The 23,158-nt window shown below is 42.0% G+C and overlaps 1 protein-coding gene across 2 annotated transcripts in view; it reads right to left on the minus strand.

Annotated features, from left to right (window-relative positions):
• Positions 1-2,903: 2,903 nt before the first annotated feature.
• Positions 2,904-23,158, minus strand: part of adgrl1a (adhesion G protein-coupled receptor L1a) — a 104,193-nt gene continuing 83,938 nt past the window's right edge. For both annotated transcript variants that reach the window (XM_008416067.3, XM_008416068.3), the window contains 17 exons: positions 22,716-22,819; positions 21,521-21,706; positions 21,332-21,370; positions 18,962-19,142; positions 18,735-18,857; positions 17,658-17,866; positions 16,410-16,583; positions 15,617-15,820; positions 14,822-15,042; positions 14,433-14,499; positions 14,196-14,287; positions 13,928-14,096; positions 12,651-12,806; positions 10,448-10,544; positions 6,953-7,075; positions 4,662-4,679; positions 2,904-4,557 (listed from right to left, as the gene is read on the minus strand). In XM_008416067.3, the coding sequence (XP_008414289.1) occupies positions 3,644-4,557; positions 4,662-4,679; positions 6,953-7,075; positions 10,448-10,544; positions 12,651-12,806; positions 13,928-14,096; positions 14,196-14,287; positions 14,433-14,499; positions 14,822-15,042; positions 15,617-15,820; positions 16,410-16,583; positions 17,658-17,866; positions 18,735-18,857; positions 18,962-19,142; positions 21,332-21,370; positions 21,521-21,706; positions 22,716-22,819 (3,077 nt within the window). In that variant the 3' untranslated portion in view covers positions 2,904-3,643. The remainder of the gene's footprint in view (positions 4,558-4,661; positions 4,680-6,952; positions 7,076-10,447; positions 10,545-12,650; positions 12,807-13,927; positions 14,097-14,195; positions 14,288-14,432; positions 14,500-14,821; positions 15,043-15,616; positions 15,821-16,409; positions 16,584-17,657; positions 17,867-18,734; positions 18,858-18,961; positions 19,143-21,331; positions 21,371-21,520; positions 21,707-22,715; positions 22,820-23,158) is intronic.

Raw genomic sequence — 23,158 nt, forward strand, 5'->3', positions numbered from 1 at the left:
ACTATTAGAGCACACGTGTTAACTTTGACATTAGCTTTGAATGGGAAATGTATTAGACATCTGCAAACAAAGACCAAAAACAAGAGGATGGAGAACGGTGAATTCTCTGTGGTAAATTAGCACCCACAGAGTTATTATTGTAATCAGAGGTTTGGAGGCTTATGAACGGCAGCGTAACTCCCATTGCGTGAGACACTACCAGAGTCCGTCCAACAGCGTGGGCTGCACACCTTCTGCGGCATAATCACTATCATTTACCGGAGCGCCGCCCTCCTCTGTTTATTGAAATATTAATCTGGGATAAACAAAGCTTTCAACAAAACAAATTAACACTCACAAAGAGGTGCTGTTCTAATGCAGTCTATCGAGATAGATATTAAAATGCAGATGAGTTTAACAGGAAAAGAAGAGGAGCAGCAAGAATTAGCGTAAGCAGACCCAAGGTGATACAAATTCCTACTTTCCTTTGAGGGGCTGGTTGGGGGTCATCAGTGCAGTGTTTCTCTGCTGAGATCAGCATCAAATACAGCAAAATGAAAGATGGTTGCAATGAGAAAAAGAGGGATTAAGGTAATGATGGCTATCTTTTGTTTACAATTGCTACTACTACTGCTGTGGAATAACTTGTTCTTGCTCCAGTCCTGCACTCAAAAAAAAATAAAAATAAAATACATTCAGTGGTCTTCATTTCTGTGCCACAGGATCTCCACTTCAGCAGTCCATCACCGTGGCAAACCAGACCACAAGAGCAGATCTTCTAATTTTTAAAACCTGTAATCACTGAGAGTTCACAAGTTCAGTTGCATATCCAGGTCATGTTTAATCAAACGAGTACCGCAGACATTCCCCCTACAGCTCAAGTGATGGTACCGGTGGCTCCTTTTTTTAGCTTCATTTTCCTCCGCAGCCAGTACAATGGTACTTAGGTGAGTAATTAGAATAACCTGAAGAAATAATAGTAAATCCTTGTAATCCCTTGTCTTTATCTGTCTTTAACCCCTCTCTCTCTTTCAGCCCCAGGAGCCGCAGCTAAAAGCTGTCCTTTGGGTTCTCTTTAGAAGTGGGACACTGAGGTCCCAGCCAAATGTCACACTGTGGTAGACGCGTCTGTCTTCTCTTCAAATTGTGTCATCGCACCACATGCTTTTTTTTCTTTTTTTTACTTGCTGCAAGTTTGAAAGGATATAGTTTAAAAAAAGAACATAGCGAATAAGTCAGTAGAAACAGAAAATCCAAAACATATGTACAGTTCTGAAAAAAAAAACATAAAAGAAGGCAAACATTTTTAAAAGGTCAAATGGATTTTAACGATTGACAGGAACCCTTTGAAGCATTTATCATTTGATGGCTAATTTTGCTTCACATCGGGTGGCATATTAGAAACATTCCCCCCAATCAAGTCAATTTGGTTTGTCATTTTCATCTTCTAGCCGTACCTCCCGTCTCTCTAGGCACTCTGACTCTTCCCGTCCTCCTCACTCATGACCACATACTGTAAGAACAATATTCGTCTGAGGTGGAGGAGGAGTAACGGCAACTTTCACAGATGAGTATCTCGCCTTGTGTGATTTGCATTCGATTCTTGTCACGGGGAAAAAAAAAAAAAGCCTGTTGAAGTTGTGTGCGCGATACAGTCTCACACTTAGAAAAAAACTAAAGAAAAATCTGACACAGCACACAGAGTTACATTCACACTTACATGCACACGGACACATGCTCACTGGGAAATAATGAGTTGTCACATAAGGCTCTGGAGTAATGCTGAAACTATCTTTAAGAAACAGCAAAATGCAATATTCTCTGACAGCAAAACAAATGTCATTATTTTACATGCTAAAACCCAAGTTAAAAGTATCTCGTCTGGTTAAATCTTCCAAATAATACAAGAGCAAAACTGAACCGCTTAATGGACGCAGCTGGTCAGCCCGCAACGCTTCAACGTGCTGGTGAGGCACAGAATGACATTTGACCACATCTATCTCGCTTGCCCCACAGCACTATCTCCCCACTGCTTTTGGAAATTCAACCTATAAAATGTCAAAAGGTTAAAAATTAACATGGGATGGATTTTAATCGCACAAAAAAATTGTGCCAGAAAATGTTTTTTGTTTCCCTTTTAGATATAAAATAAAAAAAATAAATAAATAAATCATCACATTCTAATCACTCTCGCCTTTTCGTCTGATTTTCTCTCTCCGTTGAATCGATAAGGAATTTCATGGCAAAAAAAAACAAGGAAAAAAAAAAGAAAAGAGTGAGAGATTACGGTCCGGGGGGAGAGAGATAGATAGAGTGTTTCATCCAGGTCACAAAGCATTTTTATTATTTTTCCTTCAACAATTTGTTGTAGTACAAGAAGTAATTTCCATAGTATTTATTATTTTTGTTGCTTTTGATCATCTGGTGTCTGTATTTACATAATAGGAATAAAGTAGATTCATGTGTGGTTTTCTATGTACACGGTTATACCAACTGTCGGTCGGTGTGTCTCTGACGTCTGCAGTCCTGTTTGCCACAAGAACACACAGAAAGTCCGTTTCACTCTAGGCTCTAACAGCAAAGTACAAGGGGAGTGGGGCAGCAATGTGCACTCGCGGCCCCGGGATTTAGAAACTGAATACTCTCTTCAAACAACAGCAAGGCAGTCATTTAACGTTTCAAAGGCCTAAAAAGCAAACAAACACAGAGGACAGCGGAGAGCGCCGCCCAGTCTTATGGGTGAAGGCTCTCCAGCTCTGGATGGATGATACAGCACCTCCTCAGTCTCTGTCTCCACCTGTACTCCCCTTCTGTACACTTGTGATTCACAGCGAGACTAAATGAAGGCAACTACACTGAATCAGCTCCCACTGCCTGCTTGGAACAAAAGCTTTTGCTCCCTTTTACTTAAATAGAGTATTGTCTTTGCTTTTTTTTTTTTTTTCCTTGATGTTCAGAAACAAGCACTTCAGGATGCGTGAGTGTGTGTGTGTGTGTGTGACAGAGAGAGAGAAAGAGAGAAAAAGAGAGAGAGAACAAGTGTGTGTGTATTTGCTTTGTAAATGTTCTAGTTTCTGTTCTGGCTCAATAAAATATATTTTTGGCAACAATGAAGAGCTTTCTGTGAGACATTTTAGGTAATAATAGTGTACAATATTCCCTGTCTGCACAGCTAACTACCCCTATCAAATGATGACTTAAAAAAAAAGATCTAAAGATGGTAAGAAAAGGAAATGAGACAAAATATAAAACAATATCCTCATCTCCTGAGGCGGGTCTGAACACATACATTTCTTTTAACAAAGTTTGAAAGTTTTGAAATATCCAAAGGTAACGGGGGGAGTGGATTGGTACATTCAGAGTGCTGGACTTGGCCTTAGGGTACCAAAAACTGGGGTCGCACAGAGGTATCAAAAGCTCTGATGAAAAACACCCATCGCTCATATCCAGACGATGGGGGAGAGTTGACGACAAAGGCTGCATCAGCAGAGTCAGCTGTGACTCCCCCAGAAGCTCAGTCAGTTTTCTCATATGTAAGATAAATAAAAGTCAAGAGAAATAAAGGCAACCAAATAAGCAGAGAGTGGAGACACATGAGAAAGAGAGCGCTCAAAGGAGGCTCTGGTCCTTATGACAGTTTCCAGCCGCCTCCTTCAGGCTCCAGTCACAGGCTGGTGACCAGTTGCATCTGTCCGTCTCCCTCAGTGTGGGCGGGCTCCTGAGCCTGGAGTCCCTCCCCGCTGGGTCTTTGAGGTGGGGCCTGATAGAAGGTCTGCATGGGGGCACCACGAGAACCGAGAGCAGGCCTCCCAGAGCTGTAGTACAGCTCTTCAGGCGGCTGAGCTGAACGCGGCACGACCTCCAGCGGCTCTGGACTGCTGTCGGGGTAGGGAGAGTCCCGCAGGTTGGTGATGCTGGTGTACAGGGAGTCGTGGGCAGGTGAGTCTGGTGCTCGATTGTCTCCCTGCCCACCACCACTCTGACCGCTGTTGCCGAGGCTCTCTGTAAGGTCGGCCGTGTAGCTCTCCGACTCCTCTGGATCGCTCTGGTAGAGGACCGATTGGGCGCGCTGCAACAGCAGGGGTTCTTCCAGAGCTTTGTAAAGCAGCTCTACGTCCTGAGGTGTTCTTTGCCGTCCATCACTCAGAAACTCATCGTCCTCGTCCATGCTGATGGATGGCTCTGGTACGCCCGCGGTTGTTCCCCGACCCACTCCGCAGTGAGGATGTCCCCTGACCAGACTAGCATACGTTCTGTCCCCCGCGTCAGTTCCGGCTCCTCCAGGGCTCCCGCCTACGCCGCCTCGCAGGTTGTTATGGACAAGCTCAGAGATGATCATTTTCTCAAAGGCTGCGGCGTCAGAGAGGTTTCGCCGGGTGCCTCCGCCTCCCAGGGTTTCTGAACTACGAGGGTTGAAAATGGGCGGGGGAGTGTCTCCGCCGCTACCGCTAAGAAAGTCACAGCTGCCACCACCTCCGCCCGCTGGGCCACTTCGCATGGAGTAGCTGTTGTTGAAGTTACCATTTAGCGGAAGGGTCTCCATTCCACAAGGGTCCCGGGGCTTAGAAAGTGTACTCTCTGCATCCAAAACAGGCAAACAGATTTAGCATTATTTTTTTATGGTGACATTTCAGATAAACGCATAAAAAAAACAGAATCAGGGAAATATTAATTATACTTACTTGGGTCACGGAAAGTTCCTACACATCCCAAAGAAAAGCATGTGGAGCGAACAGACAAAATGAGTGAGAGACTCTCTTGGATAAAACAGAAAGGACAGTTTTGAATCTAAGAGAAGTGAAACAACTGATGGCACGAATGCACTACAGTCTGTTTACTTCATTGTCTGAATATTCCCAACTTTTAACAAATATAACAACACCTGCTGTGTCGCTTTCGCATATTTCTGTTCGGATAAGTTGGAGAAGACACACACACACAAGGGATTAAATGTGCTTGTATCCCATATGCCTCATCACCATGACGCTTAAATTTTCATGGTTTACTGTTACCTATTCTAACACGTTTCAAGCTTAAAAGAAGGCAGATCCCTAATTTTCTGTGTTTACTTGGAAGAATAAAACATTAAGCTCAACGTCTTTTCCTGACTCTGCTTAGGGCTGTGTTTGAACAGTCCTCTGCATATTTAGACTTTAGACACCCACCACTGGCTTTGTGCTGAAAAGAGCATTGAATAAAACAATAACACCTTCATTTCCAACTTTTTACAAGTGTCTAAGTTCTTCAGCAGAAAAGAAATGACCTCTGGCTCCCAAACCGCCTCAATTTCTACAAGAGAAGCAGAGTGCTGAGTGACAGACTGGAGGGAAGGCAGGCAGGAAAAGCATTGCAATACACTGTAACAAAATGCTTCTTGCTAACTCTAACCAACAGTTTCACACACACATTCAAGGCCTTTATTGAAGTTAGATTAACTGGGGAGGTGAAGCTCAGGGCTAACTGAAAATGTAGCAACTGTGCCGTGAATTTTTTCATACCAGAGAAGTGTGTTGTGCATTTCTAATCTGTGCAGTTTGCTCTGTTGTTCCTGAATAAAATCCACTGCCATCAATTGCCTTCAACCTCAACTAAGTCCACCTGTGAAATAATAATAGGTAAATAATAACCTTCGGTTAGCTATTCATCATCTGGTCCCCATGAACAATATACACATTTCAGGGGTATTTACAGAGTAAAACTGCTTACAGGGCTACCAGAAACCTTTTTCTAAAAAATTATGAGAACCTCCTGAAAATACTGCAAAAATATGATATAATACAACAAATTTTGTGGTTAAGAGCTGTGTTATTTTTATTTTCCAAAAAAATATGATCTTTTTTGATCTCAGGAACAACAACTACAACTCTTGTAGCTACTTTTTGTCACCATACATCCAAGCACCCAGTTGGGTTCTGGTAACCTTGAACCCACCAATTCCTACATCCTTGAAAACTGTTAGTAAAATATACTGTGGTACATAATTTACCTGAAAAAAATGTTTTTTTTTGCAGTGATAATTATTTCATGAACTATACCCCATAAGGGGAAAAAAACAAAAAACTATGATTTCTTCACAGCAAAGGAAAAGCCACAGTTGGCTGGAAAGTATAAAGTGTGTTCATACTTAAATTTTAATGGCGTACTTTGACTTTAATCAACGGTCTTCTTTGGTGGCGGCGTGGGTAATTAAACATTCTAATGAAGTGCTCACTACGCTCCCTACCACTCTTTTTCAGAAAATGACTTGGCTGCGAGGCCTGTGGCTATCAGGCTTGATACATTGTACAGAGAGGCCCTAAAATATTTAACAGGAGCTCCTCCTCAAACTTTCACATTACACCACCAGGAGTGATGCACAGCGGTTGCAAACTAAGCCATGAACCGGCAGCACCGAGTCACAGCTTTCTTTTAACATTGTAAATATCTGCACATTTGACTAAAGGCATCCAAAAAGAGGAGAGCAGCTCCCATGATGAGCACACATATGACCGACCGTCGTCCAGATGGACCGTCGTCCCCCTCCCCCCCTCTCCCCACAGAACTGATCTGATCCCTTTCTGTGGACACCGTGATTTTAGCCAACTATTTTTGCTGCTTGGGAACAGGAAAACCTTCCTGGAAAAAAAAAAAGCTGGCAGTCACAGCTGTAGCTAAACTTCTAATCAATTTGTGGCTGTTCTCGTGAAGATTCAAGATCTGACCAGATGGCTGGTTAGGCTGTAGGCACTGTTTGGCTCTGTTCTGCTCAGCCTAGTGAATCCGTCTGACAGCTACATAGTCTGGGGAAAGAGAAAGCACACACACACACACATACAAAGAGAAGGCTCCCACACACACACACACATAAACCCTCAACAGCAGCGAGTGTGCATCTACTATGTCAAACTACTGACAGCAAGAACGACGGCCAGTTGAGCTCATATTGTGCTGTCAAGACTGTCCACACAGACTGAGGTGTTCATGAGGAGCTAACCTGTGGAGTTGAAGACTCCAGGTGAGGGCGGGGTGAAGCTTTCAGCCAGCAGAGTGTTGTAGGGTGAAGTACCAGAGCGGGTCTGTAACACCGGGTTTGTCAGAAGGTGGTTGCCCATGGTCGCTGCAAAGCGCAAACATTTGAAACAAAAAACGAGCACAACCATAAATATCACTGTAAATTTACCCTAAATGCATGCACACGAAAAACAGAGCACCCAATAGGCGCGCCACGGAAACTCAGACTCTAATGGCATCTGAAATCAGAAGAATAGTTACTATTTACTCAGATGGGGTTATTTTCTCATGCCACCTCTTTATAGAGTAATACATTTCGCAGTATTCCCTTCAATTTTTTCGTCTGCTGATTGTAACCTTTGAGCTAAAAGAAAAAGAAAAAGAGAAAAAAAACAATTGAGAGGAAGGGCACTGTTTGGGGGATTGTTTTTCTTTTTCTCCCCTTCCACCTTTGGTTCATGACGATGTAGTCAGATGGGGGGAGAACAGTAATGCATGCCATTATGTAGGCTACGGGTGCAGTCATGGAAACACAGTTAATTTCACAGTGAAATGTGAATGCCACTACAAGACAAATATAATTCAAAGAAATGGCACACTGAGACTGTTGTATAATGCCCATGTATGGCTCCAGCCTGAGGCAACTCGAACAGAAATGCCATGAAATTAAAAATAGGACAGCATGACGGAGAGTCGTCCAAGGCAAAGTGCAACCTTCAGGTCCCCTGCCTACCGTTCATCACACAGCGAGGAAGAAGGGGGATTCTAAAAAAGCAGTAAAAAAAAAAAAATGCACTCACACACAGCTATTTATTTGTCATTTCCCCTCCTGCTACACTTCCTCTGTCCATCTTTCTGGCAGGCTGCACAAGCCTGTCTCCTGTTCATTCTCTGGCTTGCGTTGCTGCGATAAATCCACCAACTTTTTCTCAGTTCCTCGCGCCAGGATTTTTTCAAGCATCACCAAATTAGTCGGGATTAGTTGTCTGTGCGTACCTCCTTGTGGGAATATCTTGTAGGGAATTAAAGAAAGTAGCTCAAAGTGTAAAGAAAAGTAGGGCAAGGGGAAGCATGGGATGCTCTCAGTCTGTGTATAACACATAGTTGTTCGGTTTTTTTTTTCTGGACAGATTACTATTGTCAGGAAGAGACTGGTTCATACGGAAGTGCATAGAAGAAATCAAAGAGATCTTAGATGGCAGCGATAACACATCTCTCCTCCAGACTCAGCTCTGTAATTATTTCTCCATGATAGCGTCTTACACTATACATGTCTCCCCAGATGCCTTCCTCTTTAACTTTCTGCCAAACTTCTCTCAGCCGCACAGAAAATAAAGGCTTCACAGCTCATTTGTTTGTGTTTGACAGCACATCATGAAGTGATCCACATAGTACGTCTCCTCCAGGTCTGGTGATTGCTCTATCGCGACAAAAAAAAAAAAAAAAAAACTCCAGAAACCAACAAACCGAGCCACACAAAGACACAGACTGACATAGACACCTCTCATCTATCCAGCTCGCTCGCAACACACCTCGTCCTCACCCCCTGCCTTGCTCCTGTCTCTCTCCTCAATTAGAATAATTACCCCCTGTTCGCTCACACGCTAATCAGTTCATTAAAAACAAAATGGATGAAATTAGCATAGAGAGTGATGGCTGATTTAGCGACTGCCTCAGTGTCATGATCAACACCGACCCTCCCCACCTTAAAAAACGAGTCTGGAACCTGAGCCAACCTAGATCATCTCGGCGCCACTGATTGCAGCTGCAGAGACGCCGTCATTTGCAAAAGGCTGCGATAATCTGCGACGCCGGCGTCTCATGAGTTTTTTTATTTTTTTATGCCGGGCTGAAAATTTTTTTCAACTTTAGATAGGAAGACATTATAGGAAGCTGAGTTAGTCAACTTGAAGAAAGAAGACTCTATTGGAAGCAGGTTTTAGAAGTGTTTCCGCTTTATTTGGTAGGTGACAGAGATGCTATTAACTTCAAAGTTGGACTACTTCGTAGCAACAATACTCAGGTAAGCTGTGGCATCACAATGATTCCAACTTTGGATACTAAGAGGTCTAAAGTTGTTGTAAAAAGTACCACCCATACCATGGAGTACGGCTAGCATTACTCCAAATCCTAGTTGAAAATGAAACTCATCTACCCAATTTGCCGTTTCCAATTTTTTGCTCTCCACTCACATTGAGCTTGTCTGAATTACAGCCTTTTCTTAACCAAATCAAAAAAGAGGTTGTACATGACAATCACAGCAAATCAGCAGTTTCTGAAAACCTTTAAGCAGCCTGTTGGACAACTACAATCCAATCATGCCATGTGCAATGTCACTTAAATCACTAATCTTTTCCATTCTGACATCTCAATAAATTTAGCCTTCTGAGTTTAAAAGGCTAACTTTATTGAGATGTTGTCGCACGAGTGGCTGGTTCAATATTTGTTTTGAACAATTAAACAAGTGAGTGAAAAATAGCTGCTAAAGACCAACTATATGTATGTATGTTCACCCAGATCTGTTTTTAGCACTAGTGGCCTTAAGTCACTTATGTTTTGACAGAAAGAGCAGAAGATGTGGAAGAACATGCAGTAAATGGCCCGGGGCCGGGAATCAAACCTGGGACAGCTGCGTTGAGGACTGTAGCCTGTGTGTATGCTGCACTTGTTTTACCACTGAGCCATCTGATACCCTCACCTAGATCCGTTTTGACACAGCATCATTGATACATTTCAGTTTGTATCAATTAAAAGTCAGTTTAAAGATGAATTTGTTCGTTCCGAGACTCTTTCCAGTGCTGCTATCATGTCAGTGTCAGACGAATTTGTGTTTACACAACCCTAAAAGGAGGAAAGAGGACAGAAGTCAACTGCCTCACCGTGCCTCTTAAATCAACGGTAAAAAAAATACGGTTAAAGAGAGTCAATGTTCAATGATTTTTTATGTTGTAATCCTGTTGCATTTTGGCAAAGCCATTGCGACGTTGCCTCAGGAAACAAGATAAACAGGTAAAAAAGCAACATAAAAAGCCTCCTTTCAGAGCAGAAAGAAGCCAAGCTCCATGTATTTCAGCTGTTGCTTCGGGACATCACTGACTTGCAGCTGCTGCGAGCTTCACCTAAGTGAAACCCAGCGGGTTGCGAAACTCACCATCCAGAGAGGAAGTCTTTGACCGTCTGTTTAAAGTTTTGGTGCTAATAATAATTATTTGCAAATTGCATCAGTAAATAACCTTATAGCAACACTAGAAAAGCATGAGCACACATTTCATCATCCTGCATACAGGAGTGTGAACATTTACTGTGAATTACAATATTTTTTTTTCTTCTCTGCTCTGTCCACTCTTGGTCAGTTCCGCTTTAATGCAAGTATTTAAGTGTGAATAATTCAAAGGGGGTGAAAGAGCGAGGGGTGAAAGAGCGAGGGGTGAAAGAGCGAGGGGTGAAAGAGCGAGGGGTGAAAGAGCGAGGGTCTCACCGCGGTTGAGCGTCGGGGTGCTGTTTATGTCTCCTGCCATGAAGGAAGATTCTGTCTGCTTTCGAACCGTATCGTTCCACATCCTACGGATTCGACTCTGGGGGCAAAGCAGAGTGCAGTGAGTGGCAGATGACACACATTTGTCCCATTTACACGATTCAGGCCATAAACCAAAGGCTAATAGGCCAAATTAAATTAGTGTGGTGGCCAGTCCTACTGGCGAACTGTCAGTCTTCTGTCATTGTTTAGAAAACGGCAATATTCCCTTGAGTAAATAAAATAAAACTGAAGTAATTATTTTTGGACCTAAAGAGGAATGTTCAAGGGTCAGCACACAGCTAGAAACTACACAAAAGGCCCAAAATGCAGGCGTAGTGATGGACCCAAACTTGAACCTAGAAGGACACATAAAGACAATTACAAAGTCGGCCTTCTATCACCTGAATAACATTTCTACAATTAAAGGGTTAATATGCCAGCAGATCTTGAGAAACTCATCCATGCGTTTATCTTTAGTCGCATTGCAATGCAACCGACTCCACCGGTTTGCATAACAAGCCCGTCAGAAAGCCTCAGCTCATCCAGAATGCTGCTGCTTGTGCTCTCGTGAAAACTACAGAAATGGAGAGCATCACCCCAGTGCTACAGTTCTTACACTGACTCACTTTAGCTCAGAGAATAGACCTTAAAATACTTTCTTGTTTTATAAACTAACTTTGGCTTGGCACCAAAACACACTAAAGACTTGTTGTTCTTGTGGCAACCTTCCAGATCACTCAGGTCTTCTGGTTCTGGTTTCCAAATAATTGTTTTTGTTTTCATTTAAACCAACTTGGCCCTGTGTAAAAGAATAATCACTGTTTTTGTTAAGTCATGAATTGCCTATTATAACTAATAATTTTTTTGGTTCAATTTCACTAGCCTCACACAGACCTGGTTACTCTCTGACCTGTATAATCAAGAAATCACATTAACAGAACCTTTCTGACAGACTCATTGCCAGCTATTGTAAATGCTTGCTACCAGGGGTGGCACAACCAGTTATTAAGTTTGGAGGGCAATTACATTTTCACATAGGGCCGGACTGGTTCGGTTTTTTTTCCCTTAAGAAATCAAATAACCATTTAAAAGCTGAGGTTTGTGTTTACTCAGGTTACTTTTGTGCAACTCTGATGATTTGTTAAATTTAAATCCGTAAGGTAAAAAATACGGCACTGAATATTTTCCATGTTGTCTCCATATGCATCCAGAGGACACATATTATATACAGTAAGCCGTGGCTAGGTTTTTGTAAATCAGTGTGATAGCTGTAATCAAATCCAGGAGGCTTTGTGTGATCTACAAAGAACAATAGACAAGCATGTCAGACAAAAGAGATTCGGGCGTGGGGTAAAGAGGCGTGCAACTTTGCCACATTATCATGGTGGGTTAATGAGCTCGCGATGCACAAGATGTGATTGCAGTAGCTGATACAATTGTTGCATGTTATTACATTTTGGAAACGCTTGTTTGTTGATTGTAAAGAATACTCGGCCATGTTTGTTTGTGTCTCATGTGTCTCTCCAAAGATCACAGCATGAACAGGATTTCAGCAACTCCTCTGTGATGGTTTCTGCTTCTATATAAATACACGAGCTGCTAAAGATATCTTTACAAATGAGTCATCTCTGATGTACAGCACTGATCTGCCAACACTTTCCGGAAAGGTTGCAGTGAAACTTTCAAAGCAAATTGTGAATATGCAGGCGGATGAAACAGGATTGTTTATTTGTAATGATGCAAATGGTGATGTAACACTCTTCATTCCCCTGTCCTACAGAACAAATGTATTACCGCGGTGTCATTTATGTCTTGATTGTGGTTTATAAGTGACTGGAAAAAGTAAGTTACTCTCCAGAAAACAATTTCTGAATCATAAGTTTTGGTAAATAATCAAACTTCTACACATGTAACACTTTATGCATCCAAATCTTACATAAGAGAGCTGTCGCTCATTTTAGCATTATTCTTACATGGCCACCAAGCGCCATTTCAGTCATTTTTTTTTTCTTTATACTCCACAGAAAAAAACCCAAATAGATGTAAAGTCATTTTGCAGCAAAGACTTCCCATTTCCTCAATGGGAAACACAATTCGATTATCCAAAAGGTGTGTAAAGACGTGTGTCTGCGTGGTTTTGTGAGCGAGTCTGTCTTGTCTGCACCTGTCTGTGGGCAGCTGCATGGCGAGCTTGGCTGCCGCTGTAGTAGCGGTTGTTGGCGCGCAGGCCGGAGTTCTTCAGGGAGCCGTGGGAGCTGCTGGTGGAGGAGCGGCTGCAACAGTAGGAGTGACGCAGACATTTACTGTACTCCTTATGGACCTGCGAGAAGGAATAAAAACAACACCGGCGAGGTGAGCAGGGTTGAAGGAATGATTCATAAACTGAGAAATATAGTTTCAATAGGCTGAATGCAAGCTGGGTATTTCAATCAGCAATTTAAAAATTTACCAAATGCAATGCCTCTAAGCAGGCATGATGGATTTTAATTATATATATTCCACTGGACTTAAGAGTTTCTTTAGATAATTATTAATTAAAGTACCTTGTTGTTATCAAGGCTCTAGTTGGATGAAGTGACACCAAACTTAGACTGTGCTTACTAAAATAAAAAAATATATATATTTTCATGTTAACATTTTCATTATGCAATCAGTGTCAAGATCGTTATAATGCTTTGCAAAAGCATTCAAATCCATTTAACATCCACTTCACAACTTCACACACTTTTATTTTATTTTTGTATTATTTCATGTTATGACCTACCAAAAGTAATTCATAATTCTCAAGAGGAAGAACCACCTTTCGATGCAAAACAGCTGCAAGTCATTTCAGGTATCTTTCTAGCAGCTTGGTATTTTTAAAAACAGACTTGTTTGTCCTTTTCTTTCTAAAACAGACTGAGCATGATGCTGCCACCACTATGCTTCAACACAAGGACGGTGTGATGTGTGGTGTAAGTTTTCTACATTTCATTTTTGTCTCATCTGACCAGAGCAACCGCTACAGCACGCTTGCTGTGTTCACTGGATGGCTTGTGCGAGACTGTAATTATGACAGAAACGGGATTTATTTGAGGCCAGATTTATGGAGTACATGATTAACACTTGTCTTTTTGACAAATTTCTTGGTGTTTATAACAATGCTTCCTGATGTTCTCCACAGAATCAAATTACTGACGATAGGTGACTTCTGAAGGATTTTATTTTGTATAATTATTACTTGAGTATCAAAGTGGAGGAGGATAAATACAAATTGGCACAACACTTTTGTATTCGTAAAACATTTAGCTGACAATCAGTATAGAAAATCTTTCATTCATTTCACATGAATGCTCTTATAAGTAGGTCTATAATGTAACAATTCCAACAACATGCAAAACATGAACACATTTAAGGCATATGAATATTTTTTACTAGACTTTAAGCGATCTGTTTTGCTACCTTCTTCTGCAGTGCACAGTGGAAGATGAAGATGAACATTCCCTGGAAGGCATTGAAGGTGGTGAACAGGTAGGCCATGATTACTGTGTTCTCATTAATAAAGAGGAGGCCAAAGGCCCATGTTAGCCCAAGCAAGAACAGCAGCGCAATGGCCCCGAGAGCCCACGACCTGAGAGAATTGGACAAAATAAAACGGAAAATAAGAGCTCATTTTAGGGTGGTGTTCAACAGAAAAACTGATTCTGGTTACTCAATAACTAGAACTAACTTTATGTTATCCAGACGACTCGAATCTGGCTTGAGTGCTGACGAATTGCGAATCATTTTATGGAGCGTGATCATGAGGAAAATGAGGTTGAGCTACAAACACATGATAAAAGAAGTTAACAATCCCGTCTGCAAATGTATTTGCATTGTCTAGTTTCCCAAAATAACAGGACCCCTCCACGAGTACTCTTGATTCGAAAAACTGAGGTGTAAAGAATAGTGTTTGACAAGCTAATACCATAATAACAAATGACACGGGTCCAATGAAGCTCCAGATGAAGTAGTTATCCACTCGCAGCCAGCATCTGGAGTGGCACAAAGGAGAGAGTTATGTGCGGCTAAGCTCAGGAACAAACATACAGATACACCAAGTCATGTGCACGCAAAAAAGACACACACACACACACACACACACACGCACACACACACACACATTACATCCCTGTCTCAGCGGATTATGTTATAAAGGCTAATAATCGGGCTTCGGCTAAGTGTACTCAGAAAACCCGGTCTGTGGGGAGGCACAAGAGCCACTCACACAGCACTGCATATTACATTTCCAGCTGGGGGAATAACATAATCCTACTTCTCAATCTGCAGGTGCAAAAGGCCTGTCTTCACACGTACGCTTTCTTGGTCCCATAGCTCCTGTAGTCTATGGCTGCCGAGATGCCCACCACCAGCGCGGGGAAGCAGTAGCCACACAGATAGTAGTACTTTTTGCGTGAGTACTCGCTCTCAAAGACCTCCACGAGCATGAGATAGAGTTGCACACCCTCCAGACACATCCAGGAGAAGGCAGCCAAGAAGAAAAAATGGAGAAGGCCAGCAAAGATGGGACAGATGATCTGAGGGCAGCGATAAGAAAGAAGGACGACAGAAGAGAAGAGGAGTGAAAGGAAAAAAAAAAAAAATTAGGACGAAGTAAGAGGAATCATTGAGGTTAAGACATTTAACCAAGCGAAAAACAAGGAGAGGACAGAACAGGGTCACTATCAGGTACCGAACACGAAAAAGGGGGGGAAAAAAAGAAAAGCTGCCCCTCGGTGACTGGTGCTGTGCATATCATTGAGGGGTAATTTATTACCTTGTCTAGTAAAGGTTTTATAGAGTAAATTAATGACACAATGCCTCAGCTTCAGTTTCACAGCAATTCGGTGGGAAAAAAAGTTTGTAAAATCACCTGAGTTGCGCTGTAAATGTCATTCTCAAGTTAATTATGCATAGAAACTAACCTGACCTTTTGACTCTGTCTAATTTACAACATATAAGCAAGTAAATTGAGTTCTAAAGGAGGCTTCATAGCGCAAAAAAAAAAGGACACGCGTTTAATTTCCATGGGGGGAAAAAAAACAACAAAACAATGCGTAAAAATGTATAAAAAGGAGGCAAGGGAGGAGGCTCTTTGGCTGAAAAACTCACGTGATATTCCGTCTTGTCGATACCGATGAGGAAAAGCAGCTCGGCGATAAAGAGGTTGATGCAGAGGTTCTTGTGGATTGTGTTGCGGTCAGTCTGCAGACCCCGCAGGAAGCAGAAAGTGGAGATGCAGATGGCCAGACACACCAGGGAGATGACGATGCCCACCCAGGTGATGACGAACAGGATCAGTTCGTGCATCCGACCCTAGCGGATTAAAAAGCAACAGAGAAAATAAACAGGTGTAAGGAGTGTTGAAAGGAAAACGGTGGGGGTGTGGGATTAGAAACAAACAATTTCCCCGTGTCAAAAGAAAAAAAAAAAAAAACCTCCAGAAAAAAGTAGAATGTTGTGAAGGAAGAATAGTGGGACAGGAGATAAGCAGCAGAAACAAAAGAGGGAAGGATGGAAAAAGGGGGTAGGGGAGAGAAAGAGCCAAATTGCCTTATTTAATATTTGTAAATATATGCACAGAGCTAAAATGTGAAGACAAAAGACAAGACGCTCTGAAAAAAACATGACATTTAAATCCATGTGAATGTCAGCTAGAAGTAGTGGGACATGAATTTGTAAGCTGTTGCCTCCCTGAATGTCAGCGTGAAAGAAGAAAAAGACAAAATTCAAAACAAAGAGCCTGTCAGCCTTGAGAAGGGAACATTATTGTGCATGTGTGTGTGAGGGTGTGTGAGGGTGTGCCAGTGAGTGAGCGCTAATGCTCACGCAAACGAATGTCGGCATAAATTAACCCACTTCCATCTTAAATGTGTGTCTGCGTGCCACGCCCTCGCCGCCTTACGTCCGCCTCGTGGTGAGCCATGAGCACGGCGAAGTTGGTGAGGTGGCTGCAGGAGCACGTGGTGTGTGTGCCGTTGGTGTCCAGCAGCCTGCAGCCCTGCGATGACCACTGGCCCGTCATGGAGCGCTCAGAGTAGTTCCAAAACGAGCAATTCGGAGTGTAGTAATTCTTGTTCTGCAGAAAAGATGGTCATCAAATGTGTTAAAACATAAAAAAAGAAGATTTTAAATGACGGTTTTAAATAAGGGCAATTATCCAAGACAGCCACCTCCAACAGTATGCAAAAAATAAACCTAATAACTGGTTGTGTCGCCCGCTGGCTGCAACGATGCTATCAAGTGTTTGTGATAACCGGTAATGAGGGTTTTACATCTCTGCGGAGGAATTTTGACTCACTCCTCTTTCGCAGGACAATTTTAATTTAGCCACAACAAAGAGTTTTAAAACATGAACCGGTGTATTTGAAGTCAATCAAAATTGAACTCAATTTTGATTGACTTCAAATACACCGGTTCATGTTTGATTGACTTTGGCTGAGCCTGTCGCAAAATTATTATATATTTTTTGAGACACTCAAATGTGAACTTGCTGGCATGGTTTTGATTCTTGTTTGACTGTCGGAGTGTGGGAGTGTTAGTTTTATCTCAGATATGCAAAATCTTTAAAATATTTGGTCTTGTGGGTTAACATTTTATGATTTTCTGAGATTTGTCCAGGCATATTTTTGCCCTCTTTCTTCTTTTTTAACTTTTAAACAAACACGGATGTTAACCAAAGCAAATAAGGTCTCCAAAACTTTACATGTTTTTTGTTGAGTCACCTTTTGGTAGCTTTTATTTTGGTAGGTCACGGTTCACAAAGTTTTCTCCCTTTGTGTATAATCGTGGTTGGCTTAAGTCCCAAATTTAAGAAAATATTCCGTACTGATGTGAATGAGTTTGGGTCTCATCTCTTCTTAAACGTCTCCGATCACGGCATAATGTTTTGCCGTTTGGGATTTGTAATCCCACTTCATGTCCAACATGTTCTATTTGAATAATTTCTTAGTAATCAGGCCTGAATGTGGGCAGTGAAAATGAACTCAGCTTCAGTAACAGTTAATTCATAATTTAACGAGGACAAAAGTCCAGAATGATTTGGGTAACATTTCTTCTTCAATACATGAAAACAGCATTTGAAATGTTCAGCTTTTGTTTGACGACTTAAAACCATTTAAATAACGACCCCCAAAAATAAAAATAACGCTACCTGAAGATGTTTGAGCGTGAAGACGACTGGCTGAGTCAGAAACACTCTGCTGGACTCTTTGTTGATGGAGGCGGCGATTACATGGGAGTTGACCGCCAGTCGTTTCCTCTCATAGCTCGGACCCTCCATTTCTATTTTCACCGTAGCATTCTCAGTGGACAGGAAAGACCCCAAATTTTTGTACAGAATGAACACCACTTTTACTTGTCCTGCAAAAGATTACGTGAGAGAGCAAGAATTTAATAATAAGGTGTGAAAAAGACCACAGTTATTTAAGAAGGGGAGCTGCACGAAACCATGAGGGAGGGAGTAAAATAGAGAAACGAGGGCATGATACGGAAACAGCAGCAAAAATGGCAGAGACGGAGAGCAGAGAGTGACGGAGTGAGTGAAAGGGAGATGGAGAGAGGGAGTTAGTGAAGGTTAGAATGATGGTAAGGACCGTTTCATTTTGACTGGTGCAAGAGAGCGAGATTTAATGTGGAGGGCAATGGAACATTCATCCCTCAAGCATTCACAGATCTCTTATTATTCCATATGAATATTTCATGTGGGTTTGTTTCAATCATTCTAATCTCGTTCCCACTGCAGAGCCTAGCGGAGGCAGAAAACAGAGAGAGGGTAGGGATGGAGGGTGGTGGTGGTGGGGGTGTGGGGGGGCCTGCTGAAAGAGGAGGGGAGAGAGAAAGGATGATGCGGTGGGAAGGGGGGAGGTGGAAACAAGAGAGATGTGACACGGGGATAAGATGGTGGAAACACTAAGCAAGGCAATGAGGAAAAGAAAGGAGAGAGAGTGCTGAGATAGCTGTGCCAGGCTGGGGCCGATTGTAATCTACACGCCTCCCCAGCTATTCTATTAAGACTGCTGTTAAGAAACCATCAAGAAAAGAAATTGTCTCAGCGCTTTTGTTAATCTGATTAGGCTGTTATTATGAACCAATAACTTAGTCAACTGCATGCAGATTGTTTCAAGATTGCACAAAAATGCAAATGAAAACATAAGAGCGTGAGCTGCTAAGGACACCGCGGTCTTTCGGACGTAGGGGGCGAGAAAGAGGAGGGGCGAGGGCCGCTGACCGTTGCGACTGTACTGCTTGATGGTGGAGGCTGAAAGCTGGATGGTGCTGTCGCTGGCATAATTCTGCGGGAACGACAAATCCTGAAGGTCCATCTCCGTGTTGACGACATGCACCTCCAGATCTGGCGGTGAAAAGACAGAGCCGTGAACCCGAGGCAGAGCTTCACCCGGTGGATCGGAGTCCGTCACGTCACTGTCCACAAAAGAAGCAAAACTTTTCGCTCACCGACGCTGGGCGCTCGGTCGGAGAAGCGGTTCCCGTACATGTTGTTGGCCAGGAGGAAAGCTCCTTTTTCCAGGACGTCCAGGAGCATGGTGGCGGTGTGAGCCTGCTCTGTGCTGTTCATGTCCTGCCAAGAGTCCAGCGCCTCAGGACGGAGCAAGTTGTCCACCGTCTGAACAACCGCCTGGAGCAGAGACATGTCATATGCATAGATATTATCAAAAATTATTATTATTAAGAGGATTTACAGAAGTCAAAATTTAGAAGATCTTTCCTGATTAGCTGATAGGACTAAATGTAAAACAACAACAAGGTCATAGTGACTACAAATAACTATTGGTGACCAGTACAAGATAATTGGGGTCAATTACAAAAGTGTTTTTTTTCTGACTCATATTCTAATACATATCTTTTTACTGTTCTAGTGGCCAATACTTATACACTAACAGCTCACATTGTCAACGACAGTATTCATGTGCAAATTGGTTGTAAGAGAAGATTAATTTCCATATCCTTGAGGCGTTTCATATTGAAGTCAGAGAAAGAAGCAGAAAGTTAGAGATCAACAACTAATTTCATTGATGCTCTGCTTGATCTTTTTGAACAGTGCAGATTCATCTGTCATCTGTGAGGAAATCTCAGAGTCAAGGTAAGAATCTACTAAATCCGTAATTACCTTTAACATTTAACAAACAGATCCACGCAGAAGGAGTATTTTGATTGCCTTCTGCATTCAATTTGTGGGTATTTTACTGCTTTAGTCAGGAACTTTGAGGATTGGTATCCAAACGTACCAATGCTGGTCGTGGAGGACAGTGTTGGCTCTCAGAACATAATTCTTTCATTTTACTGTAAGCAGACATTAAGGCAGTTCATTTCTCAATTTACGCAGTATAAATGATCTTGATTTAACAATTGGTAAAGATCTGTTGGGGGGGGTGGAGGGGAATGGTCATCTGAATCAATCAGAACATGTGATTGATACATCTCTACAGTAATGACAGTAATGATTATTACTTCTCGGTTTTGCGTCACTTCATATCCAATTCAGAGTAAGCCTAATTCTGGATGACTAATTATCAGGCAGTCGCTCATTAACACTGTTTTTAAGAGCCTAACTCTTTTCTCAGGAAGTGCTATTAGCTGTTAATTACCTATCATTAATTACCAGTTTGCTCCTGAATTTGCTTATCAGTGTCTTTGTAATGATTTATTTTGTGTATTAAATGATGCAGCCCAAACATGTTTGATAAGATATTTAACTTACAAGTTTACTATAATTGTTTCCTAGAAGCTTACCAGGCTCCTGCAATAAATTTGTTATTATGCCATGTCAGACATATTACCATTCTATTTCACACTTACAATTCATTTAATGGCAATTTTGATGGTTGTATCAGCTATCCAATTTATTGGAGTAGCCTGCTTGATGAATCATGTAATTCTCTTGCTCAGACCTCTCAAAATGAAGGATAGACTGCTGTGTGGAATAAAGAGCACTGCCGTTAAGAAAACGAATCGAGCATCAGAATGCACTCCATTCGTGGCAGAGGAAAAAGGCTGAGGATGTTTGTATGTTATCCTTGGATCGGCGGTTATTATGCAAAGCTACCTTGCGGCAAGTGACACAAAGTAATAGCCCTGTAACATTCGGTGCCGCATGCTTTGCATTCATCCCGCACAAACGGGGATCGTAAGACGTGGGGGTCATATTACAGCAGGATGCAGAGAGGTCAAGGCGCATAAAAGAGCGGCTGCTGCAGAGTGCTGCATTTTATCATTACAAAGCAGCATACACAATGCTTTTTCTTGATATTAGATAAGAGCTTTCCCAGAGCCAAAGATATTGCATACATATTGAAAACGCGAAGAAGGGTGTCATAAGACAAACTGTTGCTTTTCATAGTGTAGTCAAATTAGATTTTCTCCAAGCGACAGATATTGTACCTTATTGTGCAAGATGATGAGGCCAAGACTGATATTAAACATATACCTTAAGCTCCGTCACAGCGCAGCAGGATTATGCTGCGGGCAGACGAGTTCTTTATGAAGTGACACAATTTTACAAATATACATAACAATAACACCAGTAGTAAAAATGATAATAATAATAACAATAATATACAGAGTAAGTTATTTTAATGTGTGGTATACATTTAATCACAGTGAATGCTGTCTGTCCTTCAGCACGAACCAGAGGTTTTGTAAGTGATTATCCCAAAGACAGGACATTAATTCTGCTGTGGAGCCTGAGGAATTTCATCCACACAAACCCAGCCTGCTCCAGAGTTTAATCTTGCCTCAGTTATTCAAAGTCCCAGAACGGTTTGATTCCAGGCACTTAAAGAAGACAGATAAAAGAAAAACCCCTACCTGGATGTATGCCCGACAATTCTGCTCCCGCTTCTGGAACTGGAGAGAAGAAAACAAAGCTTGGATTTATTCAACTGAAAAAAAAAGGAAAGATATTAAAATGTTTCATAGTCCATGCAGTAAAGAAGAACCAGAACGTTGCTTTCTAATGTTTGATTTGTGCGCGTGTCCAATTATGCCTTCTTGTACCTTATTGTAGTTTCGTCCAGCTGATTCTTTATTTCTGGGCTTCAGGGCTTGAAGCTGGGCGTCCAGTATGTCCAGCAGCTGCTCAATCAGCCGGACGGTTGAACTAATATCACCGGCTTGGATCCGGCCTCGCGTGTGGTTCACCAGCTCACTGGCTATGTTAGGAGCATTCTCCCCACTCTTTATCTGCAGAAAAAAAAAAGGAAATATTCCGATTTATTTGCAAAACCCACACACAGAATTCCCTCTAATATTAGGTGGTTTTGTGTCCTTGTAAATAAAGACAGACCGTGCAGAACGCACCATGAAGTTTTTGTTATTCTTAGACGTTTTTCACCTGCAAATTGCAGTCGCTGCAAACACGCTGCAGCTGCAATTGATTTCTTTCTGGTAAAGTGGATTCTTCCAATGGCAATTCTTTAAAGGGTGATGCCATTTATCCTTCAAAGCACACACACACACACATGCGCACACACGCTTTAGAAATGTCTCAAGGAAATCCATCAGCAACATGCATGGAGAAATAATTAATATGTCCAATTTAGCTGCTTTGATCACACATGCGGTTTAGATATTTAATTATATCTGAGCTTAAATGCTTGTGGATCGGTACAAGGCTATGATGTTTACTTACTGCGCAGAAGGAAGATACAGTTGAAGGCAGAGATCGATATTTGAAGTGGCCATAGCAAAGCCCTGATCTCACATTTATGAGCAGGGTTGGAAATTGCAAATAGGAATTCTTAGAAAATGTACGTAAACATCTGAAGATAAACATGCCAATAAATTCTCACTTTTATTTATCGTTTAGCAAAAAAAACAAAAAAAACTTGTATTTTTACGTGACAGGCAAATTTGTTCACATTTAAGACCAGACAGAAAAAAAGGTTTGTTTTAGTGTAAACGTGAGCCAAACTTTGCAGGAATAGTGAGACTGCAGGAGTTTTTAGGGGCTTTTCTTTGCAACAAATGCAGGCTAGCGTTAATCTAATTACATTTGTGGGGGGGTGGGGGGGAGAAAATTATTAATTAATCACAATGAGCACACGTCTTGTAATAAAAGACCTCTATTTTAATCAGGACAGCCTTGGATATATGTTAATGTTTCATCATGTGTGGACAGGGAAGGTGTCCAGGGGAGAAGGGTAGAAGAAAGGGACGGACCTCTGACCAGGGATGTGGCTCTGGGTCTCACCTTCTGTGCCACCTGGTTGACCCACGGGGAGGTGCAGTTACTCAGGTCAGGACCCCGTGGGTTCCAAATGACCTGGTCCGCCAAACACTGGAACGAAGCGATGCCTGGAGAAAAGGCGGGCAGGAGGAAGACGGGTAGAGGGGAATGGAGAGATAATAAGCATTAGGTGACTGCAATTAAAGGGGACAGTGTGAAGGAGAGGGATGAACAAAGAGAGCTTGTGATAGTTTTTAGCCTAGCGGAATTAAACAGAATTAATTTTAAATATGCAATAGTCAAAGTGTTTGAAGACGAGTACAAAGAAGGAGGAGGGAAGAAGAGGAAAACAGAGAGAGAAATGAGACTGAATGAAAAAAAGGTTAAATAAGACGATAAAGACAGTGAACACAGGAGAAAAGACGGAGGGAGGTGTGGGAAGGGGGCTACTGTATTCTTGTACCTTC

This window comes from Poecilia reticulata, chromosome 8 (assembly GCF_904066995.2).
Source record: "Poecilia reticulata chromosome 8, P_reticulata-male-v2, whole genome shotgun sequence".
Taxonomy (NCBI): domain Eukaryota; kingdom Metazoa; phylum Chordata; class Actinopteri; order Cyprinodontiformes; family Poeciliidae; genus Poecilia; species Poecilia reticulata.